The sequence below is a fragment of the Tamandua tetradactyla genome, chromosome 2, assembly GCF_023851605.1.
Source record: "Tamandua tetradactyla isolate mTamTet1 chromosome 2, mTamTet1.pri, whole genome shotgun sequence".
NCBI classification, from domain to species: Eukaryota; Metazoa; Chordata; class Mammalia; order Pilosa; family Myrmecophagidae; genus Tamandua; species Tamandua tetradactyla.
In genome coordinates, this window is record NC_135328.1 from 126,066,861 (window position 1) to 126,084,044 (window position 17,184).

At 65.9% G+C, this 17,184-nt stretch overlaps 1 protein-coding gene across 1 annotated transcript in view; it reads right to left on the reverse strand.

Annotated features, from left to right (window-relative positions):
• NOTCH1 (notch receptor 1) overlaps nucleotides 1-17,184 on the reverse strand; it is a 44,865-nt gene that overhangs the window by 18,783 nt on the left and 8,898 nt on the right. The window contains exons 3-12 of the mRNA XM_077148830.1: nucleotides 7,086-7,348; nucleotides 6,218-6,556; nucleotides 3,102-3,224; nucleotides 2,373-2,606; nucleotides 2,104-2,259; nucleotides 1,821-2,006; nucleotides 1,404-1,517; nucleotides 822-935; nucleotides 491-724; nucleotides 286-396 (exon numbers count right to left, since the gene is read on the reverse strand). Of these exons, the coding sequence (XP_077004945.1) occupies nucleotides 286-396; nucleotides 491-724; nucleotides 822-935; nucleotides 1,404-1,517; nucleotides 1,821-2,006; nucleotides 2,104-2,259; nucleotides 2,373-2,606; nucleotides 3,102-3,224; nucleotides 6,218-6,556; nucleotides 7,086-7,348 (1,874 nt within the window). The remainder of the gene's footprint in view (nucleotides 1-285; nucleotides 397-490; nucleotides 725-821; nucleotides 936-1,403; nucleotides 1,518-1,820; nucleotides 2,007-2,103; nucleotides 2,260-2,372; nucleotides 2,607-3,101; nucleotides 3,225-6,217; nucleotides 6,557-7,085; nucleotides 7,349-17,184) is intronic.

A 17,184-nucleotide genomic window follows, 5' to 3' on the forward strand; every position in this document is an offset into this window, starting at 1 on the left:
GTGGTGCCCTCCAGCCTCAGTTTACCCTGCTGCCACCCTGCAGGGGACTAACTCCTCCCCACAGGCCCCACTAAGGCAGAAACCAGACAAGGGGGCACGACGTAACTTGGGGCTGCAGCACCCCGGGACAGAGACTCCTGTTTGGCTACTCCTGGAAAAGTCCTCGCCGGCACTGCTGTCGCCTCTGGGGCCATCACTGATCACCGCCCTCCATCCTTGGGTGCAGCCTCAGCCCCCGGGGTAGGGCCGGGGAGCAAGGAGCTAGGGCCGGCCCGGGCTGCCCACCTGTGTAGCCCGGCTCACACGCACACTCGTAGCCGTCAATCTTGTCTAGGCAGGTGCCCGAGTCGCAGGGGCTGCTGGCGCAGTCGTCCAGGTTGATCTCGCAATTGGGACCTGGGGGTGGGAGGGGCACGTGGGGGTCAGTGCTGTACCTGGGACCCCCTCAGCAGCCCGCCCTGCCTGGCCAGCCCCACCCCCGTGCCCCCACCTGTGGTCCCCTTGAGGCAGAAGCACAGGTAGGCATTGTCGCGGTCCTGGCAGGTGCCCCCGTGGCGGCAGGGCTGGCTGTGGCACTCGTTGATGTTGGTCTCGCAGCGGTGGCCGGTGTAGCCCGGGCGGCACAGGCAGGTGAAGGCGGCGATGCCGTCCTTGCAGGTGCCGTAGTGGCAGGGGTCGGGGTCACACTCATCGATGTCCACCTCACAGTGGGTCCCTGTGTAACCTGCGGCACAGGGTGGGTCAGGGTAGGGGGCTCAACCCTGGCCCCTGACCCAGCCCGCCCTGGGCCCCCCGCCCCTGGCCCCCTACACTGCCCTCACCTTCTGTGCACACGCAGCTGTAGGCACTAGGCCCGTCCAGGCACTTGGCGCCATTCCTGCAGGGAGTGCTGGCACACTCGTCCACGTCGTACTGGCACAGGTGCCCTGTGAAGCCTGAGGCCGGCAGAGGTACTGTGGTCACCCTCCAGCTGCCCCACGCGAGCACACCCCGAGCTCCCTCCTTTCTCTTGCTGCCAGGTGGCAGGTGTGCCATGGGGCTGGGCAGGAGCCTATGGCTCTGCCAGGGATGACCAGCCTCCCTCCTCGGGCTGCCAGTGTCCCTGAGAGCTGGGGCGGGACCTTTGCCCCTCTCAGACCCTGGGGGTCTGAGAATCCGCTGCTGCCCCGGGACAGACAAGAGAGACCTGGGGCAGGACAAGGACATACACCACACCCCTGCAAGGTAGAGGAGAGTGCAACTCCCAGCCTGCCCAGCGGGGAGAACTGGAGCAGTCCCACCTCCCCAGCTGACCCACCAGGCACAAACGATGCCCTGGCACCCCCTCCTGCCCACATGCTCTCAGGGACGGAGGGGTGGCTCCTGCGGGACGGAGCCTGGGCATGGGCCACCCTCGGCCTCACCTGTGGGGCACTCGCAGAGGAACTCGTTGATCTTGTCCAGGCAGCGGCCACCATGCAGGCAGGGGCTGCTGGCACATTCGTCCGTGTTGAGCTCACAGTAAGTGCCCTCGTAGCCTGGGGGAAGGCGGCGGTGAGAGTGAGAGGGGTGGGAGGGCCCAGGTGCCAGGTGAGCAGAGTGGTTGGAGTGAGCAGCCTCAGAGGCGCCCCTTGCTAGGTCTGGCAGGGGTGAGTGCTGGGGCCCCGGCCCATCCGCAGGACCCCCGCCCCTGCGCCCCGCGTAGCCCATAGCCCTAGAGCTGCGTGACGCGCCTTTCTGCAACCCTGTTCCTAGCTGCGTCCTGCGGGACTGCCTCAGTTTCCCCCGAGATGCTGCCTGGCCTGCCTCATGCTCCCCACTGCACCCCACGGCCGACGCACCGGGCATGCAGATGCACTGGAACTCTCCGATCTGGTCCAAGCAGGTGGCGTCGTTCTGACACGGGTTTGAGATGCATTCGTTGACATCAATCTCGCAGCGTGGGCCAGTGTAGCCCTGCAGGCACTGGCACTCAAAGGAGCCCAACGTGTTGATGCATTTGCCTGCATGCTCACAGGGATTGGCACCTGCGGGGGACCGGAGTGCAGGTGAGGGGCTGCCTTCCTGCCGGGACCCCCACGTGCACAGCTGTGCTGCCAGCCTCCAGCCCCCTCCACCGTGTACCCAGCGAGCACTCGTCCACGTCCTGGCTGCAGGCCGGGCCCGTGTAACCGGAGGGACAGGTGCAGATAGCTTTGCCGTTGACAGGGTTGGTGTCGCAGTTAGAGCCCTCGTTGCAGGGGTTGCTGATGCAGGCGTCGTTGAGGTGGCAGAGCAGACCTGAGGGGACAGCGGGCATCAGCGGGGGTCCCCACCGCCTCCCCAGGGAGTAGCCTCCCTGCCGCGACCCCACGGACGCTCGGGTTGTTCCAGACGGTTCCTTGCAGGCTCACCAGTGCGGCCGTGGGGACATTCACAGTAGAAGGAGGCCACGCGGTCGTGGCAGGTGGCGCCGTGGAAGCAGGCAGCATTGGCACAGTCGTCGATGTTCTCGCCACAGTCCTCACCGGTCCAGCCGTTGACACACACGCAATTGTAGCCACCATGGCTATTGTGGCAGGTGCCCCCGTTCTGGCAGGCATTGGGCATCAGCTGGCACTCATCCACGTCCTCTGTGCAGTACTGTCCTGCAGGGGTGCAGAGGGGCCCACTGAACCCTGCCCACCCGATTGTGGGTTGCCACGCCACCACCTCCAGGAAGACTCCATGGGCTCCACGTGCCACCCCCGTCAGCCCGAGCTGCTCTGTTCCCAGATGTGGCCTCGTCAGCTGACCATGGACGGATCTGTGTCAGGCTCTGGGACTGCTCATCATCCCTGCAGACAGCAGGTCCCCATGGGCAGGGCCTGGTGTGACCCCAGCCCCCCTGTACCCGCTCACAGCCTGTCCTCAACAAGCTCGACTGGCATGGTTTGCTAGAGGGCCATTAGCCAGGCCTGCAACAGGGAACCTGAGCCTGGGGAGAGTGGCCAACGGCCTGCGGACCAGCTTCCCTTGTATTTGTGCTGACCCCCCGGGCCTGGGTTGTGGGCAGAAGGGGCCAACCCACGTCACTCTGAGCCCATCTGCTGAACATGGCTGCCCCCACCCTCCCGGGCTGCACACGCCTCCCTGGGCCGTGCCTGTCCACTCTGGCGGGCAGCGGCAGTTGTAGGTGTTCACGCCATCCACACAGGTGCCCCCATTTCTGCAGCCGTTGCCTGGACAGTCATCCACGTTCTCGTCACAGTTCTGGCCGGTGAAGCCTGTGGTGGGGAAGGGAGAACCATGCAATTGCAGCAGCCTCTCCTCCCAGCAGCCCTGCCCCGGGGTCCACCATCTATTCTCAGGACCTGGGATCTGGGCCTGTCCCACCCCTGTGCCAGCTCCTGTCGCCAAACCCGGTCTCTAGAGCCCACAGGCCACAGGCCCACCCTGGAGGCAGCTTGTAAATGGCCGGCTGGGTCAACGGCCTCACAAGCACATGGCTCTGGAAGGTTCTGTCACCTTCTCTGTCAGGTGCTGCCTATAAGCCAGGCTGGGGGCCTCCTCCGACACCCCAGTGGGATGGGCACAGGTTCCCCATCTCACCGCTGAGGCCCCTGAGGTTTGGGGAAAGAACGGAGGTGGTGGGACCTGGCAGGAGGGGTGGCCCTGCACCTAGGTGGACCACCCCAGCCGTGCAGGTGGAGTGAGTGCAGGGATGGGGCCGCAGCTTCCCAGGAACAAGGGGGGCAGCAGTTCCCAACTCCCCACCCCCCCTGACCCCCCCACCCAACCCTGGCCGGGCCCCATGGCCTTGGCTGTGCAGCCACTCAGCCATTTATCAGCTTGGCTCAATCATCAACCCAAGCAGGTGTGCCTGCCACAGCCCAAACTGCAGCCGCTCGCTGACTGAGGCCCCTCCCAGTGCCTTTGAACCCTGCCTACTCTTGAAGGCCTCCTCCACCCCACCAGCCATGCTGAGCAGAGGGGCTGGGGTGGGGGTCGTGGGGGGGGCGGGGGGAGGGGAGGGCAGGGGAAGCGCATATGCTAACCAGGCAGGGGGAAGAGGCACCCTGAGTGGAGGGCAGGAGGCTGGAAATTCGGGACATCCTGGCCTGCTGTGGGACCTCAGAGGGTCTCATGTAAAGGAGACCCCTCAGGGGCATCTCCGAAGGGCCCTTGACTACCAGGAGTTTGAATGGTGGGTCTTATTAGTTTGGGGAGGTGCCTGATGCACCCCACAATCTGAAACAGGTAGGTCTGTGGTAGATAGAGCTGGGGACGGGACGGGGGGCACAGACTCTGGTGGCAGGCGGGCTGCAAGGGCCTCTGAGGCCTGCTCCTCCTGGGGGACTGGACCCACGGTCCCCCATCTCCACCTGCTGCCCCGGCCGGGACCCCTCCTACCGAGGTGGCAGACAGAAGTCCCCAGCTCTGAGTGGGTTCGTCTTGAGTGCAAGGCCATCCCCCCCACATTCAGGATGAGGGCAGGGCTGGCCCACATGGCCAAAGGCGAGGTTGCCGTTCTCCCAGCTACCCAGGAGGGATGTGAACTCAGAGCCTGCTGCTGCCAAGCATGGGAGGGACACCTGTCCCCACCCAGGCCTGCTGCCACCCAGGAAACGCGTGCGCCTGACTTCCCTTCTACACAGCCGACCAGGGTGGGGCATGGGTGGGGGGCCTTCGGGTCAGCGCGTGGTCACAGCCGCTCGGCTGGGGAGCCTGGCCTTCCCGGCACCACCCCTGCCCCTCCCCACCACGTGCCTCTGGGCCTTCCCGTCCGTGTCGGTACCCAAGGGCAAGGCAGGTGCTTTCCCAACTTCTTCATGACGGTGATAGGTTTGAGAACTCACTCAAACAGAAACCAGCATGGAACTGCTGAGCCCTGACCTGAGACAGCGCTGTGGGCAGGGACAGGAGGGCTGGCGGGGACGGCAGGGTGGGGGCTAGGTAGGAGGGACCCTGTGGGGGTGAAATAGGGGAGCACGGGCTGCTGTCTGGGGAAGCCCCGGGGTTGCGTAAGACAGGGAGCCCCAGGCAGGGGGGCAGGGTTTGCGCCATGCACGTGGCTTCCGGTGAGAGAGGGAGGAGGGATGGCTGGTGAGTGGCTTTCGAGCAGGTCAGGGTCTCAGGGCCCGTGGGCTGCAGAAAAGGGTGTTCCCAGAAAGGGGGATAAGCCTGGGGGTTGGGGGTCGGTCATTCACCCAGGAAACCACTCTGGGGGCTGCAGGGGGAAGGAGTCCTGGGGGCGATGAGCACCTCACCCCACCCCCACCATGGCAGACACCCCAGGCCCTGCCCACAGTCAGAAGTGGACAGGTGGGGGTGGGGGCTGGGGCAGGTGGTGCTGCCAGGGGATGTGCAAGGCTGCAGGTGGGCTGAGCCCGGGACCGGCATCTGATTCTCATCTATGTGGGCACCCCAATTCCAGGCTGTCCTCACCCCCACCCAGGGACCTTTCCAATTCCCAGCCCTGTAGAACACCCCATCTTCCCCGCAGGGCCCACTCTGTTGCACCAGCCCCCCAATGCCAGCCCTCCCTGGGCCTCCTCCCCTCTCTGAGTGACACCCTCCCCACACCCCCTGTCTCTCCCTCAGGGCCTCCCACCATCCACACGTGGAGGGCTGGGGTGAGCGGGCAGCAGGGACCAGTCTGGGGGTGTAGCCCAAACAAGGTGTGTGCAGCCTGGGTGGGCAACAGACATGGACGGTGTGGCAGGTGAGGGAGGGTGGCGGGTGCAGGGTGGAGGGGTGGCCAGCACGATGGAGCCAGAGTGGAGGATGTGGTATGGGACAGTGGGTCACACATGCGGCAGAGATGTGGCCTGCCCAGCTATGGGTTCCAGTGTGGGCAAGCGGTGTGGCCTGTGCAGCTGTAGGAGGTGGTATGGAGGATGTGACGTGGCTCCACGTGGCTGAGAGAGTAGGTAGAGGGGGATGTGGCCTGTGGCTGAGGGAACTGGTACAGGGGGGCGCGGCATGGCATGTGAGGCTGGGGGAGCTGGTAGTGGGGTTGTTTCACGGCCCGTGTGACTGAGGGAGCTGGTATAGAGGGACATGGCATGGCATGCGAGGCTGGGGGAGCTGGCAGTGGGGTTGTTGCACGGTCTGAGTGACTGAGGGAGCTGGTACAGAGGGACATGGCATGGCATGCGAGGCTAGGGGAGCTGGTACTGGGGTTGTTGCACGGCCCATGTGACTGAGGGAGCTGGCACGAGGGGCGTGGTGTGGCCCGTGTGGCCGGTGTGGGTGGGTGGTGCAGGGCGGGCAGTACCTGGCAGGCAGGCACACTCGTGGGTAGTGTCCCCCGTGGGGCGGCAGGTACCCCCGTTCTGGCAGGGCGAGGGGCTGCAGGGCACGTAGGGCAGCTCGCAGTGTGGACCGGTGTGCGTGGGGCGGCAGGTGCAGCGGTAGGAGCCGACCTCGTTGTGGCAGGTGCCCCCGTGGAGGCAGGGCCCCGTGCCCTGGCTGCACTCGTTGACATCCTGCTTGCAGGTGGGGCCGTGGAAGCCGGATGGGCAGTGGCAGATGTAGGTGGCCTCGAAGGGCAGGCAGTGGCCGCCATTGGCACAGGGGTTGGAGGCACAGGGGTCGGCCTGCTGGCACGTCTTCCCTGGGGAGGGGGACAACGGGGTCACCCCGGCCCCCCCCCAGACCCAAGGGGCTGGCCTCTGAGCCCATCAGCCTGGCTGGGGCTGGGCTGCCATGACCCCATTCAGCCCCCATGAGCCACCCTGGAAAGGACCACCCCCTACAGGTGGGGGGGGGGCCAGGAGGGGGCACAGCAGGGCTAAGGACACAGTCCGTGGTGAGCAGATGTGAAGCACATCCAGCCACTTCCCAGGCTGCGTGCCACCGGGCCCCCCACCGAGGACCTGTGTGCTCCTGGAGCAGGCTGACACAGACCCCCCTCCTTCACGGTCCCAGGGAGAGCCAGGGGTGGGGGATCTGGGCAGTGCAGACCCAACCCCGAGGACCTCCAGGCGGAGGGGAACCCAGAGAAATCCCTGGATTGCCCCCAGCCTCTGCATGCATGTGCCAAGCAATCGCGGGACATGGGCCGCTAGCAGGGGCACCGCCTGCCCACCCCTGGACCCCAGCCGAGACCCCCGGGGAGGTGGGCCCCTGCCCGCTGCCCTCACCTGACCAGCCCGGGGGGCAGCGGCACTTGTACTCGGAGAGTGTGAGCAGGTCGCAGGAACCCCCGTTGCGGCAGGGGTTGGCAAGGCAGGCGTGGTCGCGGGGGGTCAGGCAGAGCGGGCCTGAGAAGCCGAGGCGGCAGGTGCAGCTGTAGTCCACAAGGCCGCCGCGCTCCAGGGCCTGGCAGGTGCCCGCGTTCTTGCAGGGTGCGCTCAGGCAGGGGTTGGGTGCCTGACACCGGCGGCCCCCGAAGGCCGCACTGCAACTGTCGGGCAGAGAGGCCGGGCGGTTGGGTCCTGCCCCTCCGCTGCCCACTGTGGCCACTTGGCCCCCGGGAGCACCTGGCCGTGCAGCTGACTCCCACAGAGTGCTGGCCAGGGGCCCACAGCCACAGCCACGACCGGGTGCCGCCCCAGAACTAAGACGGCGGGACTGCGGGAGGGGTGCGGGACCCCCCGGAGCGACAGCGGTGTTAGGGGGCCTGGCTGGAGGTGACGGCTGAGCGGACGTGTGCAGGCGTGAAATGCCTCCAGACCGTCCACCTCAGAGGGTGATTCCACGGAACGGGACTCCACCTCCACGAAAACACAAGAAATGAGGATGTGGCTTAACGGGGCATGGGCCAAGGCTACAAGGCCTGGCAGCCCCCCCACCCCCACCACTGGATTTCAAACTCAAACGGGTGTCCACGTCCACACTCACGACCAAGGGCTGAGCGGGGACAACCCAGACCGTATTGGGGGGCAATTCTGCTCTGGGCCTGTCCGCCTTTCCCCCCCATTTATTTAATCTCTGCAACGAAGGCGCATTATTGAGGCAATGAAGGAGTCCGTGGTTTTTTCCTTCCAAGTATTAACACGCGCAGAAGATGTGGAAAGGACTGAAGCCACTCGGATGAATTTGCTTCTGGTTTCCTTTCCAACGCAGACGCTTTCTGTTGGAAGGTCTCGCACCGGGGGGTCCCACAGGAGAGGCAGGGCAGGGTCGCCCCCCACCCCCCACCCTCCCCAGCTGCTTCTCCAGCCTTTAGGACAGACAGCCGGACAGGGGCACCTGCTTTTCTGCCGGGGGTGGGGAGCCGAGGTGCTGCAAGGGCCATGCCTGGCTCTTTGTAAGGTGGTTCAGGTGGGCTGCAGGTGGCGTCTCCTCCCCCAGAACACGGAGGCCAGGTGCAGCTGAGTCTGGGAGGGCCTGCGGGGACCCCAGAAGCCTCCCCCCAGCACGGCCACCTGTTGGCCCAGCTTCTGGAGCCCGGGCCATAAACCACAGCCCTGGGTCACTGCGGGGCCCTGTCCTCCCAGGAGAGCTTGACGAAAGGCTCTGGGACGAGCCGGGCTGTGCGCTTCCCAGCCACGGGGCCTCTGAGGCAGAGCACGGCCTGGCGTGGCCCCCACCGGCAGCCTGGGAGGGCTGCCCCCCGCCCGGCCCACACCCCTCCACAGCTCTGTGCCCTGGCTGGCCCTCTCCACCAAGGTGGCCCTCTCCCACCAAGGACCACCGCGAGTCGCCTGCACAGAAAGGGGGAGGTCACACTCTGCAGAGCTGGCCCCACCCCTGGTACCAGCGCTGAGGCTGGGGCCACGCCGGGTACCCCACTCCCCGACCCCAAGAAAAGCCAGCCCACCTACCCCGACTGCTTCTCTCGTGCCGGTGCAGGGGCTACACCAGCCCAGCCTAGAGAGGGGCAGCAGTTTGGGGGCCCGGGTGTTCTCACAGCTGGCCCCCTCCGTCACCTCCCCCCAGCTCTGTTCTGGCGGTTCGGGGACATCTGTCTTCCCCGAAGGCTTTTATCTGGGGCTGCTGCGTGGAAAGGGTGGACGGGGAGGGCGCAAAATGCCCACGCGGCCCCACCATCTGTTGCCAGAAGCCAAAAGCCCCAAACCAAGTGGCTTAAAGAAAACAAATCGCCCCCCTGCCCTGGGAGGGGCCCCCGGGGAGATATCTGGGAGCCAGCCTCACTCAGGGCTCCCAGCCGCCCCTCGGGAAGAGGGCCAGCCACAGCAGGCTGGGGGCAGGCGGCTGGGTCCCGTGGCTGTCCCTCTGGGGGTGCCTGTGCAGCCACTCGGACCCAGAGTCCCTCCCCCGTTACCCCCCCCCCCCGGGGGTGGGTCAGTTACAGACCGGTTCAAGTGGCTGCGGGGAGTCCGGGGGGGGGGGGGGGGCGGGGCTTCCAGCAGTGGCGGCTGCACCTCCCCTCCCTATCAATGCCCCCCATTGTCAGCGCAGCTTGGCCCCCAATCTCGTCTGGAGAAAAGGCTCTTTTCTTTCCCAGCCGCTGACAGTCGCGGGGGTGGGGGGGGGAGTTGGGGGCTGGAATGAGGGTACCGCAGCAGCCAAGCCCCAGCTCCAGAGCCAGCCCGGTTCACACCTCTGGGTTACACACTCTGGGCCCCTCCCTGCGAGGGGAGGGAGACACCTCCCACCAGGGTGAGCAGGCTTCGGGGGTGGGGGGGTCCACCCCAGGCCCCCCCAGAGCTCCACGGAGCAGTCCCACGAGGGACGCTCCGAGCGGCCCCTGGTGAGCGCACCCTGGGGGGCTGACCTTCTGGGTGCTCCCAGATGAATCAGGGGTCCCAACCAGACACAGTCCAGGCCCTGCAAACACCCCTGGGGCCCCGACCCCCACTCTGGACATACCCCCAGCATGGAAGATTGCGGGAGAATCCGCCAGCTAACGCTGTGGACCAGCGAATAGGGCCGGCACCCAGTAAATCAGGCTTCGGCGGGCGGGCAAAGGGCGGCCGGGAGCAGGTGCGCTGGGGGAGGGACGCGGCGGCAGCTGCTTGGGCGGGTGGGGCGGGGCAGGGGCCGGACGCCCCAAGGAGGCGCCCGCGCGGGGGAGGCGGCGGCCCTGAGAGGGCCCATTGTCCTCCCATCCCGCCGGCCTGGCCGCCACGGCCATGAAGGCACGCTGCCCACCCGGTCCCTCCTGCCTCCACCCCCGGCACCCCACGGCCCAGGGGCAGGCAGGCCATCCAGGGAAGGATGGCCGTGGAGGTGGGATGGTTGTGGCAGGTGCCCTGCGGGGAAGCCTTGGGGGTGGCCTGAAGCCACGGGGACCTCTGAGCCCAGCTGGGAAGGGGCTCAGTGCTGGGGGCCTTAGGCAGGAGCAGCAGCTTCAGGACCACCCCGTAGGCCGTGCCTTCCGCCAGCTGCTTGGAGCCTGCCCTCCCCAGGTGCCGGGCTCCTGCTCAAGCTGCACCCACCTGCTTGCACCTGGCTCTCCACCTGGCTAGAGCTCAGAGGCCACATGGCAGGGGCTCCCCGGGGACAGACACCCATCACCTCCTCCCCCTGCATCCCCCCAGCCTCCTGCAGGGGTGTGGAGACCCCCTCAGAGATGAGGCTGGAAAGGCAGCTTTCCCACAGCTCCCCAAGACCGCCCTGAGCTGTCCCTGCCCGGAGGCTGGAGCCCCAGCCACTCGGTGCCCTGGCTGTTCTCTGCCGAGAGACAGTGGCCCCGAGGGGTTTCACTTGCTCATTTTCTCTGTGCACTGGCTCCTGCTCCAGATGGCAGGGGCTGTGGGAGAGCTGCCCCACGCAGGTAAGGACAGGTGAGGGGAGGCAGGCTGGAGCTGCAGGGACGGGACAGCTTCCATCCAGTGCCAGCACTGCCCCACAGGCCCCTCTGCCTGCTGCCCGCAGTGCCCGCCCTGGGCTTTGTTCCCTGAACTGAGTCTTTCCACCATGCCGCTCCACTCCTCTGGCCAGCGCCACTCCACAGAAATGTGAGTAAAGCATGCATCCGCGACCTGTCACCAGGACGGATTCTAGATTGTGCATTTTTTCCTTTCGAAGCCAAGCAGCCATCTGCCATCCCAGGGGACAGATGACAGCTCCCTGTGCCCCAAAATGAGGAAGCAGGGGGAGGCCTGGGGCGGGGGATAGAACAGAGAAGGGGTCTTCTTGGTCCTGCCCTCAGAGAGCTTCCAATCAAGTTGGAGAAGGACAGAGGGACACAGGGGGAGGCCCAGCCGGGCGGTAGGCATCCTGTACCCTAACCAACCAGAGGAGCTAGTTGGTGGGGGGGAGGGCAGTGGAACCCTGAGACACTCCAGGGGAGGCGCTTCTAGGGGTCCACAGACAAGACGGGAGAAAATGGTTCAACCAGAGGGACTTCTAGGGGTGGAGGAGGGGTGTGGGCAGGGCCTCAGAGTGGGACCCTTGATCCTGCTGCTCCACTGGCAATGCTCTCCCAACCTCAGTTTCCCATCAGTGCAGTGGGCTAATGGAGCACAGGGGTGTGTGCCAGCTGCCACAACAGGGCTGTCACCAAGTGAATCCGTATGCTGGGTGGAAGGCACCCGCGATCCAGCCAAGGCTGGACATGACTCACAGATGCTGGGCACTGTGTCAGAAAACACTGGGCACCTGCTTAGGAACAGCTTTGTCAGGGCACGACTGGCCTCGGGGACACAGCTGGGGGGGGGGTTCCCAGGGGTCCCAGGGTGGTGCAGGGAGGGGCTGTGCAGCCCCAGCCCTCACCACTGCCCTGTCCCACCCACCCAAGGCCCTGGGAGTCCAGGTGGAGGACAGGCCTGGCTTCTCGCCACCACCAAAGTCCAGAGTTCCCCAGACAGCAGAGTGGTTCCTCATGGGGCAAGAAAAGGAGTCACCTCCTCGTCAGGAGGAAAGAAGAGCCCCCAAAATACCTCTCAGTCACGTGCTCCCTGGGGAACTGCGGCTCTGTCCTGCCTGGGAGCCCTTCACCATGGTGGCTGGGTCTCAGGGTCCTGCCCGCCACAGCCAGGGGCCCCCTCCCACCCACGTGCATCTTGCTGGGATGGGGTGCATGACCCCCAACTCCAACACTGACCCCCACAGCGACGCCCCCCAACTGATCTTCTGCCCAGGAGAGAGCATCCGGGGTTTGGGGACTGCTGACCACACCTCAACGGATGCCAGACTGGATGGCCCCTGCCCCCTTCCCAGTGCCAAACCCCGTGGATGACGCAAATGCTCAGTTAGGCCTGCTGTCTCCTGCCCAACCTGCTACACTGGGCAGGAGACCAGGGACCACCGCTCCGTGGGCAGGCCCACCTAGTCTCAGGCAGCTCAAGCCCTGGGGGGAGCAGTGTCCTGGGCAAGAAGACGGAGCCAGCGGTGGAAAGGACGGTGACAGAGTGGGACTGGAATCCTCTTGAGTGCCACTGGGCAGTGGTGGAGGGGTTGGGGAGCACAGCCTGGGGGACCACAAGCCCAGCTCTGCCCCAGCCAGGGTTCCCAGGAGGAGAGGGGCCCGGGGACTTCAGCCCCTCTCTCCGGCAAAGGCCAGTTCAAGTGCCACCAAATCCCTGCAGGTGCCTCCCTGCCTTCCGGCTGTAAGGGATGACGTGCACACAGCAGGCGGGGTGGGGGCGGGGGCGGGGAGCCCTTTCCTACCGGGAAGTCGGAGCAGTCGGCCTGGGGGAACACATGAGAACCACATGAGAACCGGCGCATCCTCCTACCAGCCCCTTCTCCTCACCTCCCCTAAGCATCCTTCCCAAGGCCCCTCAGACAAAAAACTACCTGGTGTAAAGTTCCCAGGCTCCTTCACACTCACCAGGAGCCTTTGTTCAAACACCTGCCTGAGGACTCCACTGGGGCATCCCCGGTCGAATAATGTGGGGGCGGGGGGGCACCAGAAAGCTGGCCCCTCTTCCAACCTCGCTGCCTACCCGCTCCTTTCTGCTTCCCTCTTCCTTCCCCGCCTCGTGGCAGGGAACGTGGTGCACAGGCCGTCGGGGGGGAAACGCCAAGGTGAATCTCAGGCGCTGCCAGCCCTGCCTGCCGTTGGGGCCCCCAAGCCAGGGACGGGGGGCTGCAGGTGGGTCATGCTCCAACGGCTGCCTGCGGTTCCACCTGGCCCAGGGCTGGGACCCAGCTCCGAGGAGCCCTTCCCACCCCCTTCCTGAGCCACGCTCCCCCCTCCAGCCCCGGGCTCTGCGGCCGTTGGGCAGGGGCAGGGACGGCTCAAAGCCACAAGGGGCCTGTGTCCGACCCCCAGGGCCTCCGTCAAGGAGGGCCATGGCTTGTCGGGGCTGTAAGGAAGCTGGGAGTCCAGGCAGGGGACTGGTGCACGCAGACCCCTGCCCCAATCTCGGCCAGTGGGCAGCAGCGGGCAGGAGGAAACCAAGCTGGGGGTGGGGGAACAGGGGTGAGGAGCAAGCCCAGGCCTGCCATGGGGCGGGCTCTGAGCTGGGGTCCAGGCTTTCCTGCTCCCCCCAGCCTCTGACCCCTTCCTGGGTCACATCTTCAGATGGTCTGAAAGTCGCCGGGAAGAGAACATGCAGTGAGAGCCACCACTTCCTTCCTCGGCTCCGGGGCTGGAGGGGCCGGGGGAGCCGGGGAAGCCCTTTGTGTGGGAGCCTGGCGGGACCCTGTGCGCAGGAAGCCACCTTTCCCACCGCGGGAAACAATGCTGGCCACCGCCCCTTGTCACCCACTGTTCCCACCTCACGGGAGCTGCTCGCTTTCACTCCAGTGGCTGCAAGGCGACCAGCCCAAGCACCGAACATGGGGGATGGAGAAGCTGGGGCAGGGGCGTGTGACTTCCCGGAGGTGCCCAGCAGAAGCTGGCACAGCTGGCCAGCCCACGGGGAGGGGTGCACCTGATGGAGGGATAAGGTTCTGGAAAGGCCTGGACCGGCAACCTGAGGGGGTCTCCTGGGAACTGCTGCTTGTTGGTCACCCAAGACCCTCACAGGCTGCCAGGAGAGGGTGGGAAGGGATCGCTGAGCCCCCCACCTTGCTCTATCCCAGGACAATTTTCTACCCAGTCCCTCCAAAAGACAGAGCCACTAGGTGGGGACAAGGCTAGGCCTGGGTGTCTTCCTCTGGACTCTGTGGCCACCCCAAGCGGCCCCTAGTGAATTTTGCAGGTGAACCCCTAGGCCTCACCAGGGAGGCTGTGGCTCCCCACAGGCCCCTCGGGGCTCCTGCTCCAGGCAGGGCAGACCTCAGCCTGCACCCCCCAAGGCCAGTGGGCTACAGGGAGGAAGCAGTGGGCAGTACAGGCCAGGCAGGCTCAATCCGTAGCACAATTGGTGCTGGCAACTACTGCAGGCCCGGCCTCAGCACACCGGAGCCAGACAGGATTCTGGCAACTTCCCACATCAGCTCTTGGGGCAGGTGCTGCCCCTCGGGGATGGTGGGGAGGGGACCCAAGTGCCCACTCTGCCGGGGAGGGCTGACGCTCGGACAGCCTCGGTCCCATCTGGCTGTCCTCGCCAAGGACACAGTGGTGGGGGGAGACATGACAATGCCTGAGCCTGCCCAGTGTCCAGCTTCTTGTCCCTGTCTCCTGGGCAACCCTGGCCAGGCTCCAGGGCCACTTTACAGGTGAGAGAACCCTGGCTCAGGTCACACCCGCAGGATGCAAAGATTTGGGGGAACAAGCCACCGGCCACCCGCGGACTGTCAGAGAAGGAGGAGGCCTCCCCCGCCAGCCCCCAGGCAACTGAGGAGGCAGGAGGGGCTCCCTGGGACAGAGGGGGGAGGGTGTGGTCCTGCCCCCCCACCTCACCCCCCACCCCCGACCCCTGCAACCTGGATTTCACACCTGACCATCTGATCTCCCCAGACCTGGGGCAGGGGTGGGGGTGGGGGTGGGGAAGCCGGACAAGGTACCTTCATTTCCCGACAAGCTCCACCTGAAACCTAAAACCCTCATTTGGGGGGTGGGCTCTGGGCGAGTGAGGGCTGAGAGGTGGGTCCCCGGCTGGTTCTGGCCACCCAGCCGCGGGCCACGCAGGCCCTGGGCCCACCTCACTGTCCCCCAGCACCAGTGGATGAGGGACAGTGTTCCCTGAAGCCACCCGTGGCCCCTGGCGGCCTCCTAGGTGGAGGAGGCATTGGCGCTGGGCAGACAAAGGAGGCAGGGCTGCCGGACACTGCCCACATTCTCCCTGCACTCCCTAGAAACTCACCCGGCTGCAGGGGCGTGCTGGCTGGGGCAGGGCCACCCCCATGCAGCAACTGTCACTAGCCCCTTTCTCCCGGCCAGAAATAGGCAGGGGGGCTGTTCACAAGAGAGTACTTGGCTCCCAACTCCCACCAGCCGAGCCCCCATTGCCTCCCAGTAGGCCCTGGCTCACTCCCCGGAAAGGGCCCCCCACAAACACAGGACTGCGGGGTCCTGGCCTCAGGGGTGAGGCAGGGAGGCACCTGGGCACTCAGCCATTCATCCTTGAGGGGCCCAGAGTGCAGCCCCAGCCCGTGAGGGGCCGCATGGGGAGGGAGGGGCCCGGGACGGGGGCTGCAGCATCATGCCTTGGGGGGCACCCGGGGCAGCAGGGTTCTAGGAATGCCTGAGCTGGGGGTTGGGGAATATTTGGGTCTGGGGACAGGCCCCACACCTTCCGTACCTTGCAATTCCTCCCCCAAATCCCAGTCAACCTCATCCAAATCGTGTGCCGGGGGCTGGTCTTGGGGAAACCTTTCTGGATGAGGCCCCGAGGGCCCGAGAATGGGCTCCAGTGCAGAGTCCAACTACCCAACATGTCCCACTGGGGCCACGCCGCTGCGTAACAGGCCCCCATTCTCTCCGCGCAAAGTGCCGGGTTAAAAACGAAGTGGAAGAGACAGACCACAATGGCGGCGTGTTCTCATGCCTGGAGCTTTGCAGGGTTCGCATTCACAGAGGCCCGGTGTCTGTCACGCCAAAGGGCAGACGGGTGAGCGAGCAGCCCACAGCCACATGGCTGGATGCCCCGGCACCACTCCCGGCCAGTGGGGACAAGGCACTGGAAGGACCTACACTGGGTCCCGAAGGAAAAGTCCAGCCCTGGTAACTAGCTCAGACTCTACAGCTCCTGACGGCCAGGACTTCTGGAAACTTGGGGCTGCCGACCTGCTTCCATTCCCAGTTCCCAGGGCCCACCGGCTCTGGGAGGGCTGCTGCCCACTGCCAGCTCTTGACTCCCTGCGTTGGGCTAGACCCTGGACTCCTGGGAGGTGCCCTGGCCCCGTGTGGATGATGGGACACCCCCCCCCCCACCTGGGCTCCTGCGCCTGGTCCTCGCTTGGCCATTCAGGGGCTGCCGCCCTGGTGCCCACCACTGCTGGGGGGAGGCAGGGAAGGTCCCCCCCTGCCCCAGTGGGGCTGCCCTGGGAGCTGGGACCAGCTGTGGCTAAGGTCCCTGACCGGTGGGTGGAGGACCCCTGGCGCTGGGGCAGAGGGTCCGAGGTGTTCCCTCCCCGGCCCCCAGTGTCCATGGGGACAGAGGCCCGGGGAGGTGGAAATACACCCGGGTCCACAGCCTACATCTTGGCCCCCTCCACCCCGCATCGCTCAGCATCTTACTGAAAAGCCGTCCGGGAAAAACAAGCACACTCAGAATTCTGACTTCTCCCCCGTGCCCCGGACCGCTCATTTCCAGTAACTGCGTAGTTTCCGCTCATCAACGACCAAACTGAGAGGAAACGGTGGGAGGCAGGTCCCCGAGCCCGCGACGCCGTCCCTGCCACACGGCCCTGGACGGATCTTTCCAGGGGCTGCCGGCAGCCAGCTCTCGCCACCCACTTCCTCACGTGTGCGTCTGCCTCTACCCAGAGCCTCTCTAGCCGTGCCCCCACCCCGCCCCAGGGGGCCCTCGTCTATGAATGGGGAGCCAGCACCCCATGGGGCCCAGTATACCAAACAGGCTCAAGGCCGGGCTGCTGAGAGAACGGTGGTCGACCGTGGAGGGCAGGGGGCTTCCTAGCCAGCCTCACTCCCCCCTACTAGCTGTAAACACCTGCTCTGCAGGGAAAGCGGTGACAAGTATGAAGGTTCTGCTAATGAAGCCAGACCCACTGTGTGCGGTGGCCCCAGGCGGAGGCTGGGGTGCCGGCGTGGGGGCCAGGCTGAAGCCACGCTCCCTGAGAACGGGGCCAGCTGAGGTCTCTGGTGCCCCTCACAAGCCCCAGGATGCCGGTTGAGTTCCCCTGGGCCAGAGCACAGGGTGGCTGACAGCTGGGCTTCCCAGCCCCGCTGCCTTCCTGGAGGGTCACGAGGCCAGGGGACCTGCCTCCCTGCCTCTAGTGGGCTGGGGTCTGCCTTAGCCACTTGCAGGGGCAGAGTGCATTGAGCAAGTCGGTGGTCAACAGGCGGCCATGGGCGTCAAAGACCACGGAGCC